We start from the raw sequence: 17,071 nt of genomic DNA on the forward strand, positions 1-17,071 counted from the left end.
GAGGAGGGTGAGGAGAGGAGAGGGAGAGGGTGAGGAGAGGAGAGAGGAGAGGAGAGGAGCAGGAGAGGAGAGGAGAGGAGAGGAGAGGAGGGTGAGGAGGAGAGGAGAGGAGAGGAGAGGAGAGAGGAGAGGAGAGGAGGAGAGAGGAGAGGAGAGGAGAGGAGGAGACGTGCTGTATCAGCTGTTTCCAGCAGACTGATGGTTTTTGTTCAGATCTAATAAGCAGCAGTTTAACACTGAGTTGTACCTGAGGAAGTTACATCATCCTCATCATGTCCGACCTGCATCTCTGTCCTGACTGCAGCTCTTTGATGGTTATCGGAGATTAGTGTTGCTCTGGTCAGAGGGAAGAGGCTGCCGGCCTGAATCACAGTCTAAATTAACGAGCCGTGTTCACACGAGAAGAGCGAATCTGATCCGAGGCCGCGGCTGCTGCGTCGACACGGGAAGAAAAACGTTATACTGAGCAATTTAAAAGAATCTACAGCAGGTTTGAGTGTTTACCCCGTTAAATCCCCGTCACCTGAAACATCGCTGCTCAACAGTTTTGAAAAATAACGTTTCACTTCTGTTTCCTCAGTTATTTTCTATCACAGTAAACATGCACAGACTCTGAGTCATGTTTGTTACGTACCGCTCTGAGTGACTGCAGCTCAGACACCTGTCGTCTGTGGTGCGTTCAAGGACCCTCCAACTTCAGCAAAGTCACAGTCGGCTGGTGAAATATGTTGTTTTAATAGAGACACAGACATGAATGTCAAAATTATTGACTGTTTCTTGAAAATGAAAAACATTTGTGTTCTGGAGATGAATCTGAGATCGCTGCTGAAACTGAATATTTTTTGGGTTTTCTTTAAAAAACATCTGAATGTCACTTTGGGAATTTTTCTGACATCACCGCTGAAGACTTGATTAAACGGAGTGAATGGAAAAACAAAAACAGGAAGTTTAACTAAATAAATGCACCAAAAACAATATTGACTAATTTATAATGTGACATGAATAAATAATTGTGTTTTAACTCACTCATACAGACGTCCTGAGGAGCAGTGAGGATATCTTCTCTGACTCTGATCTAAATTGTTTTTTCTCCGGTGTTTATGACTCGAGACCTGATGGAACGGGAATCTTTCAAAGTTCCTCAACGTTTTTTTTTCCATCTGTGAAACATGGAAACACAAAATTTTCAAGAGGACAGAAAAATCGATGTATGTTGTGTTGAGAGAAATTAAAACGACTCTTGTGGTCAAAATGAGTATTACAAAAACAAACACACAAACATTAGCATTACAAAAGAAACATTTTTCTCTCTGCCAACTTTTTCTTTCTACTCTGTTTCAAACACAAAACAAACCACTTCTCGAGTCGAAGATTAAACAATTTAGATCAGAATCACCAGAAACACAAATTAAGTGGCTTATTAATTTATTTATTTATCTTGTTTTTTTATTTTGGCAATTTCCAAGTTTAAAACAAGCGTACACGTTCAACAGATCGGCCGGATGTCAAACTTTTTTTTTCGTAGCAACCAAAAAGTTCCTGTTAACTGTCAAATACCAAAAATGTAACGATGAAGAGTCGTTCCTGATTTGCAGATTTTCACCTGTATACGTTCTCATATCGCCTGCTGCCAATTCATATTTGAGAAGTTGGACTTTTTTGTTGAATGAAAAAGTTTTGGTGACTCTTCACTCAGATATAAACGGAGACTCGCTGTGATTATATCAGTTCACAAACTCAAACTAAACATTTCAAAGTATACTGAGCACTCGGAAACAGTCAGGGGAGTAAAGGAAACTGGCTCTAAGATAAATTAAAGATAAGTACTGTACGGTCCTTTAAATGGCTCCAGGAGGCCTGTCAGCAGTACGGTCGCTTCCACACTGAACAGTCTGGTTTCCTGCAGTGAAGAGGACACAGAACAGAAACATCAGCGCAGTATTGTCCAGCCGTCTGTGTGCAAGCGCAGAGGTCGTCTTTTCTAAATGTTTTATATTGAAGCATCTGATTCTAACTCGTCTTCATCCACACAGACACAGTGAAGAACAGGAATCTCCGTCTGTTATGAAACAAACTGTCTGAAAGTCGATTAAAAGAGTCACTGCTGTTGGTTTGTGATCTGACTCCTGATTGGTCCGTCACTGGGAGAAACAAACACGACGGCTCGTTTTATAAAAGGGTTTTTTATTTGTATGAAGATGCACTTGTAACCTTCAAAATAAATTTGTTTATTCATTTGGTGGCTGTCGGTTCCGTCCTCTAAACGTGCTCTCAGCTGGAGGACTGAGGGGAGACGGAGACACTGTGACATCACTGATGACGGACTCACAGCGCCACCCGGTGGGCCTCACCAGAATGACAATGTAATAAAAGCTATTATGTTTACCTTACTGCTATTAATTAACGATGTGGATGACGGTGTAAATAAAGGATACTGTGGAGTCGACTCTTGTCTCTGTGGACTCTTATTTTGAAGTTCTGATTGAAAATATAAACAGTGGTACTCACTCAGGTGTGCAGACCTGCAGTCCTTGAGATGAGCTCAGGGGCTCAGAAAGGCTCCAGAATATGCTGATTCAGGGATTCAGAGGACCTGTTGGGATTTCTCAGAATAAAGGAGGTTTAATTGGATCCAGGGACCTTGAGGACGTTACAGAAGCCCTGAATGATTTCCAAGAGCTGTTTTAAGAGTCCTGAAAGAAAGTGGCGCTCCCTCCAAGACTCCTGAAGGTGATCAGGGAGTCTCTCAGTGGTTTCAGAAGACCTGTAATGGCTTTAGGGCTGCCACAAACGATTATTTTGATAGTCGACTAATCACCGACTATTTTTTTCGATTAGTCGACTAATCGGATCATACGTAAATTGAATGTATAACATACAGTTTATCGCACCAGCATGCAGCTGCTCTTATATAACAATCATTAGCTTTCAGCTTGAAGTGTTACTTACTAAAAATGAAGACAATTAAGATGATAGTTCATTAAACCTTTAATGAAATATAGGGGTGCAACGACTAGTCGACAAATAGTCGACTACTAAATTAGTCAATGACTAATTTAGTAGTCGACTAGTCGTTAGTGACGTCATCGTGTGTGTATCCCACGGCATGCAATGCCACGCTAAACAGTGTTTCACCATAGCCAATTGAAATAGCTCAGAGTGAGACATCTCACTTTCCCCAACTAAATAAGAGCCATTGTTTTTTGTGCAATTCATAATCTGAATACTTTGATAATCGACTAGTCATCGACTACTATAACGACTAGTCGACTAGTCGTTAGTGGCAGCCCTACGTATACTTCGGTCGTCACGATTCTTCAAATTCACGATTCGATGTGACTTTCAAATTTAATGTCACAATTTGATCTGATTTTGACGGCTGTGTACGGAAGCCCGGAGGAGTAAGTGAAGACATTATTTCTCTTGTGATCCGTTTTCTAAGTCTGATCTAAATTGTTGTATGTTTATAACTTGAGAACTGTTGGGAAAAAATGTTTTGCAGCACAATCTTTATAAGTTCCTTCATATTTTTCCATCTGGGAAAAAACCTTTTAGGAGAAATTTTTTTTTTCATGTGAAATTGAGTGAAAACACATTTGTTCACTCGGTTTGACACGTGAAAAAACAATTCTCAACATTTTTCAGAATATTTTTTCTTAAAAACATGTTTTCTCTTTTTTTAAACCAAATGGGAACAAGTGAAGAAAAAAAAAGATGTTTTCTACGTCTTGTCTAAACGGTTTTCTCTCCTGTGTTTATGACCCGAGAACTGGTCTCAACAAAACGTTGCAGGATAATCTTTCTAAATTCTTAAAATTGTATCTGTGAAACCAAGTTAGTAAAAAAATGAGTGTGAGAGGATTCAAGTTAAACACGGGAGAGAAAACAGTTTAGATAAGACGCAGAAAACAGATCATCAGAAAAAACACAAAAAAAACAATCTTAACTTGACCCTCAGGGCTGCCGTACGTGGCCATCCTAGCTGAAGAAACCTCAGAATTGAAAGTCACATTGAATCGTGAACTTAGAGAATCAAACATCAAACTATTTGTTTTGCTTCTTAAATATTTTTCCCCACTTGGTTCTCCACCAGTTTTGTCGAATAATCTTTCCAAATTCATTAATCTCTTTTTCCATCTGCGAAAACACGAGTCGGAAAAATTTCAGGAGAATTTTTTTTTTTTTTTGTGAAACCAATTAAAAGAAACAGTTTTGGCAGGAGAAATGTTTTTTATAAGGTCATCTTTCTTAATGTTTTTGTAATTCTCATTTTGACCACAAGAGGCTGAAGTGCACCATGTTCATGTTGAATAGGACTACAAGCGTTCATGTTTTCTTCCAGCTGAGTTTTAATTTCTTCAGATTTTTTCCCAAAACTTGTTTTTTTCAAACATTAAAAAATATTCTTTTGATTTCAGTTTCAGAAATCAGATGAACAAAAACATTTAGGAACTTATAAAGATTATCCTGCAAAACCTTTTTTCCAACAAACAATTGAGATCAGATTTAGAAAATGGATCACCAGAAAGTTAATGTCTTCAGTCACCTGTCAGGACTTTTGTCCTTCAGGACGTCCCAGAGATCTTCGGAGGGCGTGAAGTAATTTTGGACCAGATGTTCTTGACGGTGACACAAACTTCTCGACTCACATAAAACAAAACAAAGGAAGCATTTTCCTCCGGTCGGTCACAACGAGCAGCGTATTCTATATTCTGCTGTCATCCTCAACAGATGGAGTATGAAACCCTTCTGGTTATTTTTTCTTTTCATTCTAATTTGAATTTTTGTAAAAAAAAATATACAAGTGAGTTTTCCTCCCGAGACAAACAGCACTCAGTGCCTCGTCAGGAGAGGTGATTAAGTCGGTCAGTCCATGTGTGTTTACCATGAAGCTGTTTCAAATCAGAGTTCTGCTGCCATCTGCTGGTGTAAAGACGTCATACAGTAAATGACTTCACTGATCCAGACTTCGTATCTTTCTTTCTGAGACACTGTGACATCGTCCACTATGAATATATTACATTTATAAATGGATAAAATGTGATAGTTTGTGTAAAATGTTTTGTTTTTTTTAAATTACCAATTTCCTTTTTTTAATTAAACACATTTTCTCACACCAGTATTTTGTGTTTTATTTGGATTTATTTGAAAAAAGAAGCAACTGTAATCTTTTTAATCGAAACTGAATCTGAACGGAGATTAATTGATTAATAATAAATCATAAACATCCCTAGCGACGGGAAAAAGGTTCAAATTAAAGCTTGAATTAACTCAAATTTGTGATATAAAGAAAATGAACATGAGGAAACAAACATTTGTGGTAAAATGTGAGATTTTGAAACACAAATCATTTGAATCAGTTTTCAATCGTGTGATTTTATTATCTCAGTAAAAGTCATACAGTCTCATTAAAGCTGATTTACTGCTTATTTGACAGCTGGTCCTGACATCCAGAAGACAAACTACAGACTACAGATGTTTCTGTCAAGTAGTGACTTCATCATATTTGTGCTACAGACGTCTGCACCGCCTCGCTATCAGCAACATAAAGGATAAAAAGGTTTTCACAGAAAAGTCAGTCTGAGCTGTCGCCTCCTCCTCCAGTGTACAAACGTCTGTCAAAATATATAATATAGAAAAATACAATATGTCTCTTCTTCGTCCGTTTATCGTCCACAAAAAGCTTTTAAATCGTTACTGCAGTGAACAGAATGATGTGACGTTTGGTTGATCGGCTCTCTTCATCCATTCTTTCTCCTCTGACTCGAGAAAAACGGAAACTAAAAGTAAAACCTGGAGATCTTTTAAATCTGGAACATGGACTCTGATAAAATACTTTGTGTTTTACTTTGAAATGTTTCTGTAGTTAATAAAAACAGACGACGCACACGGACACTAAAATAAATAAAATCAACAGCGCTGTGAAGGAGACAGGATGAGGGACGTGTTCGTCCACGACACGTCTGTGCATGAAAACTGAGCTGCAACGATTGATTGATTAATCGCAAACTATATTGGTAATCGATGAATCGCTTTGAATGATGTTCTCTCTGACTGCAGCTTCTTAAATGTGAGTATTTTCTGGTTTCTTTCCTCCTCTGTGACAGTAAACTGAATATCTTTGGATTTGGGGGCGTTGTCCACATGTTATTGACCAAACGACTGATGGATTAATCGATAAATAATCTTTAGTTGCAGCTCTACATGTTGTTAAGACATCAGCCTTGGTCAGCAGCCTCAGCTCTGCTGTGTTTTCTGTCCCATGTGTGTGCGAATGTGACGTTTGTAGTTCGAGTTGTCGCTGAACCTGCGGCCGCACTCGTCGCAGCTGTACGGCTTCTCACCCGTGTGAATCCTCAAGTGTTTCTGATAACCGTCAAACCGCGTCAGTCTCTTCCCGCAGATGTCACACGTGTACGACTTGTCCACTTTGGTCTCGACCTTGCGGTGGACCTGGACGTGTTTGGCCCAGTGGCCGCGCTGAGCGAACGCACGGCCGCAAATGGTGCAGATGTACGAGTCCACCACCTCGGACAGCGGCGCCTCCAGGTCGACACAGTCGAGCTGGCCGTTACCTGAAGCTGGATCTGAAGCTTCAGGGGCGTCCTCGTCCAGGTCTGAGCAGGACTGCTGGACTGAGGTGCCGGGCTGCTGGTCCAGCTCCGAGTCCTCCGAGGTCATGTGGTCGTTATCCCGCTTGTTTCTCACACTGCCGCTCTGGAACAACAGGAACTTCACGCTGTTCTGCTCCAGATTCTCCTCCTGCTGAGGAGGCCACAGCTCCTCCTCCTCCTCCTCCACCTTGATGTGAGGAGACTTTATCTCGCTCAGGTCCAGACTGGAGCTCCAGTCCTGCTGCTCAGAGACACCTGCCAATCACAACCAAGAACAGAATCAGAACACGTTTAAGAACTGCAGCCGGTCGCATTTACACCATGTTCAAAAATTAAATCATGATATGATGCAATGATAACATCGAGCTCACATTTCTGTCCTCATGCTGCGATTAGAGCAAACAGACACCAGAGTTTGATCCCATGTTGACACATCACGTTACTTTGTACAAGTTACTTTATGTGATCTTGTAAACATTTGATGTAACATACTGAGCCTGTTCACACCTGGGAGTAACATGTGTCTGAGTGACCACCTGTGATCTGATGTCACTTCCTGCTCTATATGTAATCAACCCGTCCATCACTGGGACAAACAGACTCCATGTTTCTGCTCAAAGACAGAAAGAAGTTCATGCAGAACATTTGCTGAATTTACAAGAAGGAACAAATAAGTGAGAATCAGTCAGAGACAGAGTTTCACACAGTTTATAAAGTTTGTTTTAACTCAACAACTCTTAAAATCAGCTGATTTGTTAAGGGAGTCTGGTGATGTTGTGGTCTGACCTGTGCTGCAGGTAGTTACAGTTAAAGGACTGTGACTGTTGACAGAACTGTGTCAGAATCTGCTCCTTCACCTTTAAACACTAAACAGTCAAACAGTTAGAAATCGGCTCATTATCGATCAGCTGACTCCCCCTCAGCTTCTGAATCGGTGTCTGACCTGAGCTGTTGACCTGCAGGGAGATCTGCGGCTTCCTGGAGAGGTCCAGCAGCCGGCGCTGGCGGTCGATCTCCAGCTTGGAGCGGGAGATCTCCTCCTCGTACTCGGCTATGGTTCTCCCGAACACCCCGAAGATCTCCTCCGCGGCCTCGGTGAGCCGCTGGTTGATGAGCAGCCGCAGCATCTCGATTTTAGACATTTTAACGGCAGTCTGGGAGAAAACCCGGAGAACTTCACTCACCGGAGCGTCGTGCTCGGTTGTTTATTAGCTACACTTCCGGGTCAGTGTCTGTACGCATGCTCAGTGAGGTATTCGCCGGTAACGGTCGTGGCTCTACCGCCCCCTGCCGGAGAGGAAGTCTGAACGCAGGCTGTGAATCTGCCCAGGAGCTCACTGATGTTAAAGGCAGAATTAAACATCCACGTGATTTCAACTGATCTATCTTAATGCACCAGGGCCTCCCGTTCATGACGTCACTTCCTGAGAGCGTGTGATGTTCTCACAAAATGTCAGACTGTAAGAAAATCCACAGATTAATTCTTGTTTAGTCAAAAAGTATTTTATTGCCACAATTCATGTATTAATGTGGATGAACCACAAGAACATGAACAGAGTATTTCAGCATTAAAAACTGAAGTGGAAACACAGGATACATTTCATACATCTGGTCTGTTTGTTTCTTCCATCCACACGGCAGATTCTTCAAAACCAAAGTTCAGAGTTCAGATTTCATGTAATCTTTCAGAAACATGTGGTCAATTCTTTTTAAATATAAAACTATTAAATATTAACACTTGTCGGTATTCAGTCTGGTTTACATGTAGTGCAGCTTTTACCAGCTTTCGTTTTATAGAAATATATTAAATACAAGGAAACACAGTCAATCTATGACACTTCTTCTTTGACTGCACCTCATTTAAAGAAACAAGGCACCATTTTCAAGTTAATTTCACAAACCCAGGCAAGTAGTGTCACAATATGGAACACCTGTTTCGAAGTCATGACTGACAAAAGTATCAGTCCCATGTGCAGCACATTTAAACAGGTTGTATGATCTGTGTTTCCATGTTTCTTCCGTCCAAACAAAGCAGCTGCTGCTGTGTTCAGCCAGGCATCAAATTAAAAGTCCTCAAGTTCCTGAAACGACACCTCGTCTTTTCAACAACCCTGAAGAGAAAAACAACACAGGAAGAAGAACACGTCAGCATCATCAGTTACATCCTACTTTCAACAGTATATAAAGTAGAAACTCGTTGAGACGTGTCGTTAGTTTAGTTTGATTCCAGAGGACTTTAGACTTGTGAACACTCACAGGACAAGACATTTAGTTTGAGTGGGTCATTTTTGTTTTTTACCATCTCAAGTTAGTTCCTCCTCACACATATAAAATCACTGAGTCTGTAATGTCACTGTAAGTTCTGCTTGTGACGGCTCTGGAGATTTCAGTGAGGAGAAGCTGGAGCACCTTTAACAGATCTGTAAAGATCATTTCATGTTAAACAAAGCAGAATAAATAAATAGCCTGAGTGTGAGAGGCTTTTCCTTTACGTGTCTGAGTCAGCAGGATCTGTGGCTCCTCGTCTTTCATGTCGATGAGCAAAAACTCAGATGGAAATAACTTACTGTCTGCACAGAGGTGTGTGGAGTCAGGACTCTGGTTTCAGTTTCTGAGAGGTCTGATCGTCTTCAGGAGCTGAAGGTAATAAATCATTGTTAACACATTTATTTAGTACAGAGCTACAGTAAGTACAGAGTGTGGGTCAGACTCTATGAGCAGAAGGAAATACTAAATACTCACTGTGTGAAGGGCCCTGGGCTGAAATGAAGAGAGAATAGAAAGGGTTACTCTGTGAATCACAGCTGTAAGCATCTGTCTCTTTTGGCACCTTATAAGCTCATTGTTGAGCCACAATGACAATACTAGCATGCTGATGGTTAGTTGGTATAACAGCCACATCTATATATAATGTTATAATGTTAGATATAATGTTAGCAGTAAACTGCAGACACACGTGTTGAGATTTGTACCAAATGTGCCATAATAACGTTCACATCACATGTTTATTAGCTGACTTTCACATCTGGAGGTGGAGAGGATGGTGTTGGTGTTACAGCCCTTGTGGCTGCTGCAGTTTGAGTCTTCTAAGTGTGACACCACAGGATAATTTAAGGAGACACTTCCAGCTGTTTGTGACGACAAAACCAGGCATTTTAATCCAAACCATGATGTTTTCTAACCCCAACCAAGTGATTGTTGTGCCCAAACCTCACCAGAGCATCAGCACAGTGCTGTGACAAGAGAGAAAGAAATCTGAACCTAATCAAACGTGAAGTTTCCTACTGGGATGATGAGGAAGATCAACTCATGATTTACATGAAGCCTCAATTTATGATCAGCTGAACTTCAGACTGAGGACTGTAGTTTTGGTTCTTCACCTCCTTCAGGACAGATCACTTCACATGGACAGCAGAGAGGAGGACTAACAGCAGTAACAAGTTTCAGTCTCTCACCTTTTCTCTTTCTGTAAACTGTGACTCCGATGACCACTGTGAGGATGATCAACACTGCGAGCACTGCAGCCACAGTGATGGGGAGTGATGAGGACTCCTCAACTGAACAACACAACAGAGAACAGAATCAGGTTGTTTGCAGGATGCAGGAAGACAACATCCATCTGCAGATCTGCAGATGAATTATTGCCGTTATGATTTACTAGTTTGTTTAAAAAACTAATTTGTAGGATTCAGAAAGCTCATGATGTGAGGCAAGACTGCTTTCACCCCACTCAGCTGCAAAACCTAATGATCCAGTCAGCACCACAGACGTGACTAAAGGCATTAAAACACCAGTGTTGACCCCCACTGCTTGGTAGAATCACATTTTCCAGCTTCACCTCCAGCACTAAGCGATGGTGCTAATACTGTGGACTGTGACCTGTAGTTTCCCCAGTAAACACACCACCATCTTCAGCTGTTGCAGTCCCTCCTGACTGGCCGGCTGCAGAGTGGACAGGCTGGATGTCCGAAGGGCGGGCTGCCCCTCCACAAGCTGCCCGGTGGAAAAACACCACCTTGCTGAAACCAAGTCCTTCAACCTTGGTGTGTATGAAGAGGCAGCCCTTCCTGCAGAATCTCTGCCTCGCTCAGACAAACAGCTGTGAGCTGAAGGGGGTGGTGTGTTTACCCGGGAAAGTACAGCTGGCAATACAGAAACACAGACATGCCACATGTATAAATGGCTTAGGCCACATGCATAGGTTACGTCGTAGACTCTGCACAGAGCCTATGTTCGACTGTAAATCAGCCTTTAATGCTAAGCTAAATTAAGTTAACCAGCTGCTAGCTGTAGCTTCATATTTACCTCACAGACATGACAGTGGAATCAGTCTTTTTACTTTAACTTTTAACTTTTAAGTACTTCCCAAAATGTCAAATTCTTCCTTTAAGTACAGTACATGTACTTAGTTACACTGTCTAAAGGAAACATCAATGTAGAAACTGAAAAGTGGATTCAGACTCTTCAGTGCTCAGTTGACATTATATGTAAATGTCAAACAGGTTAGCAATAATGATGTATTTCAAAATGAGCCACACATGCTAGCTCGCTACAGTACTGTCTGTTGTATAATATACAAACAGTCCAGTCCATTCTTAATGTACCCCAGTTAGTCTTGATCTGCGCTCGGTCCAGCTTGGTCACGATGTCCACCTCAACACCTTGGAGCTGAAAAACACAGTCGTACCTCCTCCAGTCGTCAGCTTTGATCAGTGAAATATTCAGGTCCACACTCATCTGGAAGGCTCCATCATGGTTGCTCAGGAGCTCACCGTGGTCCACTTCCTCATGAATCTCCTCTCCATCTTTCCTCCAGAAGATCGAGGCTCTGTCAGGGTAGAAACCTGCGGCAAGGCAGCTCACTGGAGACCAGGGAGTCTTCTGGAGGAGATACACCAAGGGAAGCTCTGGAGGGAGAACACCAGGACCAAGAGAGGTCACATTTAATCTGAACTAAACTGAGGATCAGACGGTGCCATCAGTAGATCAACGTGTCACCAGGCTGCTCAGTACTAAAACTACAGTGAGTAACTGTCTCAGGAAATTACCGAAACCTTTTTAAACTTGAAACTTTAGATTTGTGAGGAGTTTTCTAAAGATTTAGGTTTTAAGAAGGAACCCCCTGGCTCGGAGACAGAGACGGGGAGTAAGACAGTATTGTGAGAGTCTGACGTGTTGGTTTGGATCTCAACATGAGAGTTGATGTCAATAACAAAGATATAAAATAAAGCCAGCCTTTTGATTTACAATGGACTTAACATGTGAATCAGGTGAGGTAACTGGTGAAAAATGTGATTTAAAGTCAACGTGCTACAGATCAATATTTAATCAACATTTCACATCCTACACTGCTCATCTCATTTTCAGGTTGTGAGTGAATATGCTACCACTCAAAACTGAGTGTTTTTGCCTTTTCAATCTGAATCTAAATATATTTGAGTGGAGATTTGAAAAGATTCGGGTACGTTTATTTGACACTGGAGGATTTATGTACATACACACGCACATACATGCATAAGGTTAATCAATGAAATGTATGTTATCAATATTAATTAATAATCTTCGGAGCACCACCCTGGAATCAGTGATCAATAATGAAATGATACACTTTTAGTCTCAAGGGCCAGAAGTTTACCAAAAATTGTTAATATTAGAGAAATATTAATAATTAAAGAGATAGAAGACGTAAATCTGAGCACTGACGTCTCAACCAGCTGTTTTTATAAAATTAGATGTGCAAAATAATCACAGAGAAATAATCACAACTGCTTAGTTACAATCAACAATGTTTATTAAATCAAACAATCAATGTCATTGATCCATAAACCAACTCACTAGGGAATATTCAGACAAAAAGAAAAGAAGGGGAGAAAACAGTCTCTGCCTCATCCAGCGCACTAAGAACTGTGGCCTTGGTTGAAGCAAATTCAAATACCCTTAACACACCCTCATGTTTACTGCTGCAAAGCCGGGGCTCCTTAAAAGCGACGCATTACCTTGACATGCATCAGGCATGCTCTGCGGCACTATAGCCTTCAGTGACGTCATGGTCATCTGCCAGCTGAATGACATACATTTCATTGATTAACCTTATGCATGTATGTACATAAATCCTCCAGTGTCAAATAAGCTTCCCCGAATCTGCTCTGCTGGCTTGAGAGGGTCTCGTAGTTAGGCTTCTGGTTTTACCTACAGGCCTCTCTATTGTCTGCAACATCGGGATGAGGTCCCAACATATGCATGTATGTATGTATGTATGTATGTATGTATGTATGTATGTATGTATGTATGAATGAATGAATGTGTGAATGCCTGCATACCTGTTCTCTGCAGCATGCTCTTCCCGTAGTACAAACTCTTCTTCAGCCTCTCAGGGTACTCCTCCATCAAACGGTGCTCAATGAATTTTAACCCACCACTGTTCTTGTTCCACCTATACTGGGTGCTAAGAGCCTCTGGTTTTATAGCGATCCATCTCAGTGCCTTCACATCAAATGTTAAGAGGTCTTCTCCGTCATAACTAATTACATTAAAAACATTAACTTCTCCAGTCTCATCATCCCATTCACAGCCATGAAACGCCTGGGCAACATGGATGCCTGAGAGAGCGAGAGAGAGAGAGGAGCAAACAGACATCAGTGACTCTGTCTCATCAGATTTAATTTGTAGCAGAGTTAGAACATGCCGTCTGGATAAAAGATAAAATACCACAAAAGATCAGTGAATACCGAAGAGGAGAAGGAATACTAGAATTAAAGTAATGGAAAATGTTAAAAGATCACAGTATGAAAATAACTTAAAGCATCAGACTGCGTCACATCTATTTTGCTGATGCTTTAATCCTCAGGGACTTACACTGAGTGCATACGTAACAAAAGCAATATATATAAAATATATCTTAAATCAGAAAATAGTCATCAATAAAAATCTTGTTTCAACAATACCTCAACAACAGTCAACTACCATGCCAGCAGCTCAAGTTATTTTGGCTCAGCTGTGCTATCAGCTAAATACTCATCGACATGCTAACATGCTCACGGTGGCAATGCTAACATGATCTCTGGCAAATGTAATGTTCACTATGTAGCATTCTAACATTAGCTAATCATCAGTAAACACAAAGAGCTGAGGCTGATGTGAATGTCATTAGTGCTGCATGTAGGACTTGATCAAAATGGAACCCAAATGTGAGACACTCAGAGGCTTGTAGGTACCGAAACAAAAAAACAAGCTTTAATGCAACCAGAGCTGTAGTCCATAAAAGTCAGAGTCCAAAATCCACAACAAAAGGCAGGGGAAAAAGCTAGCAACAAAACAGGAGCAAAACTTAGAACAAACCAGAATACCACGAGGTCTCAGGCAGCAAAAGCAGGTAAAATATGATGGTAGGCAAAGAAAGAGAAACACAGTCTAACCAATGAAGAGTGAGGGGAAAACACAGGCTTAAATACACAGGAATGATTGATGGAACACAGGTGAGCAGCAAAGAGGGCAGAAAAACACACAAAGAGACGAAGTGGGAAGTGAAACATCTGGATGAATTCTACAAAATAAGACAGGAAACGATGAACCAAAAATCATCATTCACCGCAGGTATTTGGTCATAAACCAAAGTATTGGACACATTAACATGTTGACCTGATGATGGCGCTAGATGACAGTGAGAGGTTCACCAAAGCAAACAGGAGTTTTCCTCTAAGAAACATGACCATCCAACTAGGTGCTGTTGAGATATTTCAGCCTGACAGTCCCACGGATCTGTGCCACAAGAAGAGCTAAAAACCCTTTTAGCAGTAAGAAGTGAACATTCAGTGAACGTACCTCCAGACTGGTTGAAGCGCTCCTTATAAATCTCGATGTGGGCTCTTGCACGCTGCTCTTGACCTATCCAGTACGAAGTTTCTCTCTCCCAGTAGTCTGGATCGTCCTCTGAGACTCGACTCATCCAGGTCTGCGTAGGAACCGTTTTCCTGGTGATGCTGTCATAGTAATCTGTTTGATATCCATCAACAAACACAGCAGCCACAGTGTCGGGGAAATTTGGGATCTCAAGGGACGCAGTGTGGACATACTTCAAGGAGTGTATCACTGCAGAGAGAGGCAGAAACATTCAACACTCAAGCAGGTCGTTTTTTAAACAGCTCAATGTATCAGGTATTAATGACTTTTTCATTGGCCGTATGTGAGCAGATTGTAACGTGACATGTAAAATGAGACCTTCCCGTCTCTCTCGGTTGCCTACACAAGCCTGTGGGTGATTTGTTGAACTTGTTTAATGCTGCTGGACTGTGGGTTTCTTTGTGTTTTACAGTTCCAGCTCTGCCCTCTTACAAACTTTTAGTCTTGTCATGATTTGACGTCATACAGCAGCAGGATAATGAGCCTCAACACACCTGAAAGCTTCGACACAACTACTGAGGACCAAACAAGACCAAGGAGTCCTGGATCGTCCTGGACCGTCCTCCACAGTCACCACAACCACATTCAACATTTATGGGGGCACTTGTAGTGCATCTCAAAAAATTTGAATATCATGGAAAAGTTCATTTTTTCCATAACTTAATTCAAAAAGTGAAACTTTCATATATTCTAGATTGATGATAACAGCTCATGAAAATCGAAAACTGTCCTAACATGCACTAAACAAGCATGATCAGGCTGGACTCACTTAATATAGATCTACAACATACAAAATATCATGTAGATAGACACTAGCTGGCTGCTGGTTTGGAAAGTCTACCTGTATTCCAGGTGTGACCGTTTCACTGGAGTTCATTTTTACTGGTGAGGGTCCCAGGTGTGCTGGCGCGTGGTCTGAGGATCCCGCCTCGGGAGGGTCCTCGTCCCTGTGCGCTAACCAGGAAACACCTTCCGATCTCATGCATCTAAATCATATATATGTGTATTATCTTTAACGTGGCCTGTACAGCACTGTTCATCCCCGGAGATCCCGCAGTCTGCGACCCGCAAACCACACAATGACAGTGTAGGTGACTGTGTCGATGCCGGTGCAAATCGTCCAAATGTGCATGTTGCGAAGCGCGAGACGCTCAGTAACAGTTACTGCACTCTTTCACTACAGGAAGCTGTTAAATGTGATCTTACCCGGAGCTGCGACACGACATGAAAGCAGGAGCAAAATCAACCTCATCATTTCTGTTCACAAGTTTTAGAAGAGAGAAAAGAGGAAGTCCTCACTCCGTCTTCTTCTTCTTCTTCTTCTTCTTCTTCTCTGAGTTTATTGGCGGCTTCTTCCTGATCAAAATACTCAAAGTTCAGACAAATAGGAGCACAGAAAAGGCTCAGACGTCATCAGTTACTAGGGCGATTTTAGGAAATGAGGTTTATTGTGAAAGCAAAACTATTTTAAAACTTTTATTGTGCAGACAATATTCATACTCACAAATACATTAAAGGACACAAAGTTAACCTCTTCATAACCTTCTTGTTTGTTTCTAGAAATAATAAATAAATAAGGTTCAGAGTTATTAAATGTAGATATGAAATGTTGCTGAGAGAATGACAGACTAATATTTAATATACTTTGATTTTACTGCTGTGACCTTTATTAAAACCAAAGAGAATATTCTTCAGGCTTAAAGTGAAATTAAAGTCAATATCATCAATAATGAACCTACTCAAGTCCTCCCACGAACCTGAGGTGGCAGCAGATGGAGGTTTCAGGGAGAACGTCACAGAATAAACGCTGATATCCTTCTTCACCTTGACAAGATAATGATCTGCTGGGTTTTATCCATTAATGAGTTTAAAGGAGAATTAAATGACAACATGGGAGAAGTCATAATTTATACCTGAAGAAAAGAAGAAATCTAAATATGATTGTTCTGTCGTTTCCTTCCCTGAAGAGGTAATATTAAAGAATATTTATGGTAATTGTTTGTTTGAATATTCAAATTATTTACCAGAAAATCAGCCCGTCCGATCCGTTTTTATTCATGAAGGGACAATCAGAGTATCAGAGACAATAATTACAACTTCTGATCACATTATTAACCCTGAAGAGCTGTTGTATTAAACTGCATTAGATTGGACAGGAGTAAAAACGATAAAATAGAACATAATAAAACAAAATAAATTACATTCAAATACAATAAAATAAAATATAATAAGTGTCTGTTTCAGGTTCACATCAGCTCATTTCACAGCAGTCAGTTGCCTCTCAGTGGCTGCCAGGATGGTTTGGAGTCTCAAGCTAAAGATCTGTGAGAAAGTTTGTTTCTTGGATGAAACTGTTTCATTAAAATCAAATTTCAAAACCAAAACCTCAACAGGAGACCTCACCCTGTTCACCCGCTGTTCCTCTGTGGTCTGAATTCAAGGATGTGGTTCATAAATGTTGGCACATTGACACATTATTACAAATCCAACACGCCCACTTCCACCTCTGATTGGCTCGTGTCCATCATTTTTGTATGACGAAAGGATTGACTGCAACA

General features: G+C 41.0%; 2 protein-coding genes across 4 annotated transcripts in view; both read right to left on the reverse strand.

Moving 5' to 3' along the window:
* LOC311272448 (uncharacterized protein) overlaps positions 1-8,006 on the reverse strand; it is a 10,705-nt gene extending 2,699 nt beyond the window's left edge. Inside the window, exons 1-3 of one of the 2 annotated variants that reach the window (XR_014624563.1) lie at positions 7,558-8,006; positions 6,576-6,869; positions 248-1,900 (exon numbers count right to left, since the gene is read on the reverse strand). Coding sequence is in view for 1 of the 2 variants with exons in the window: in XM_084378858.1 (XP_084234984.1) it covers positions 6,238-6,869; positions 7,558-7,756 (831 nt within the window). In the remaining variant the exon portion in view is untranslated. Of the gene's footprint in view, positions 1-247; positions 1,901-5,356; positions 6,870-7,557 lie in introns of those variants that run through there. The other variant, XM_084378858.1, reaches the window with a different exon arrangement.
* Positions 8,007-8,091: 85 nt separating this feature from the next.
* LOC311272447 (major histocompatibility complex class I-related gene protein-like) lies at positions 8,092-15,829 on the reverse strand. Of its 2 annotated transcripts, none has more exons than XM_084378856.1 (8): positions 15,720-15,829; positions 14,436-14,702; positions 12,935-13,213; positions 11,219-11,521; positions 10,070-10,171; positions 9,357-9,374; positions 9,182-9,251; positions 8,092-8,725 (listed from the first exon to the last, which is right to left on the reverse strand). In XM_084378856.1, exons 1-7 carry the CDS (start codon positions 15,766-15,768, stop codon positions 9,205-9,207), a joined length of 1,065 nt encoding a protein of 354 aa, XP_084234982.1. In that variant the 5' UTR covers positions 15,769-15,829; the 3' UTR covers positions 8,092-8,725; positions 9,182-9,204. The 2 variants fall into 2 exon arrangements, with proteins under 2 accessions (XP_084234982.1, XP_084234983.1); XM_084378857.1 differs by lacking the exon at positions 15,720-15,829 and adding an exon at positions 15,355-15,509.
* Positions 15,830-17,071: the final 1,242 nt, after the last annotated feature.

The sequence above is a fragment of the Pagrus pagrus genome (genome assembly GCF_965226575.1).
Source record: "Pagrus pagrus genome assembly, chromosome: 17".
Taxonomy (NCBI): domain Eukaryota; kingdom Metazoa; phylum Chordata; class Actinopteri; order Spariformes; family Sparidae; genus Pagrus; species Pagrus pagrus.

Excerpts from the sequence above, each read along its gene's own strand:
- LOC311272447 (XM_084378856.1), bottom strand. The coding sequence starts at position 15,768 with ATGATGAGGTTGATTTTGCTCCTGCTTTCATGTCGTGTCGCAGCTCCG. Across the intron at positions 11,522-12,934 it reads GAGCATGCTGCAGAGAACAG|AGCTTCCCTTGGTGTATCTC; the intron begins GTATGCAGGCAT and ends TTCTCCCTCCAG. Across the intron at positions 10,172-11,218 it reads GCAGATCAAGACTAACTGGG|TTGAGGAGTCCTCATCACTC; the intron begins GTACATTAAGAA and ends TGTGTTGTTCAG.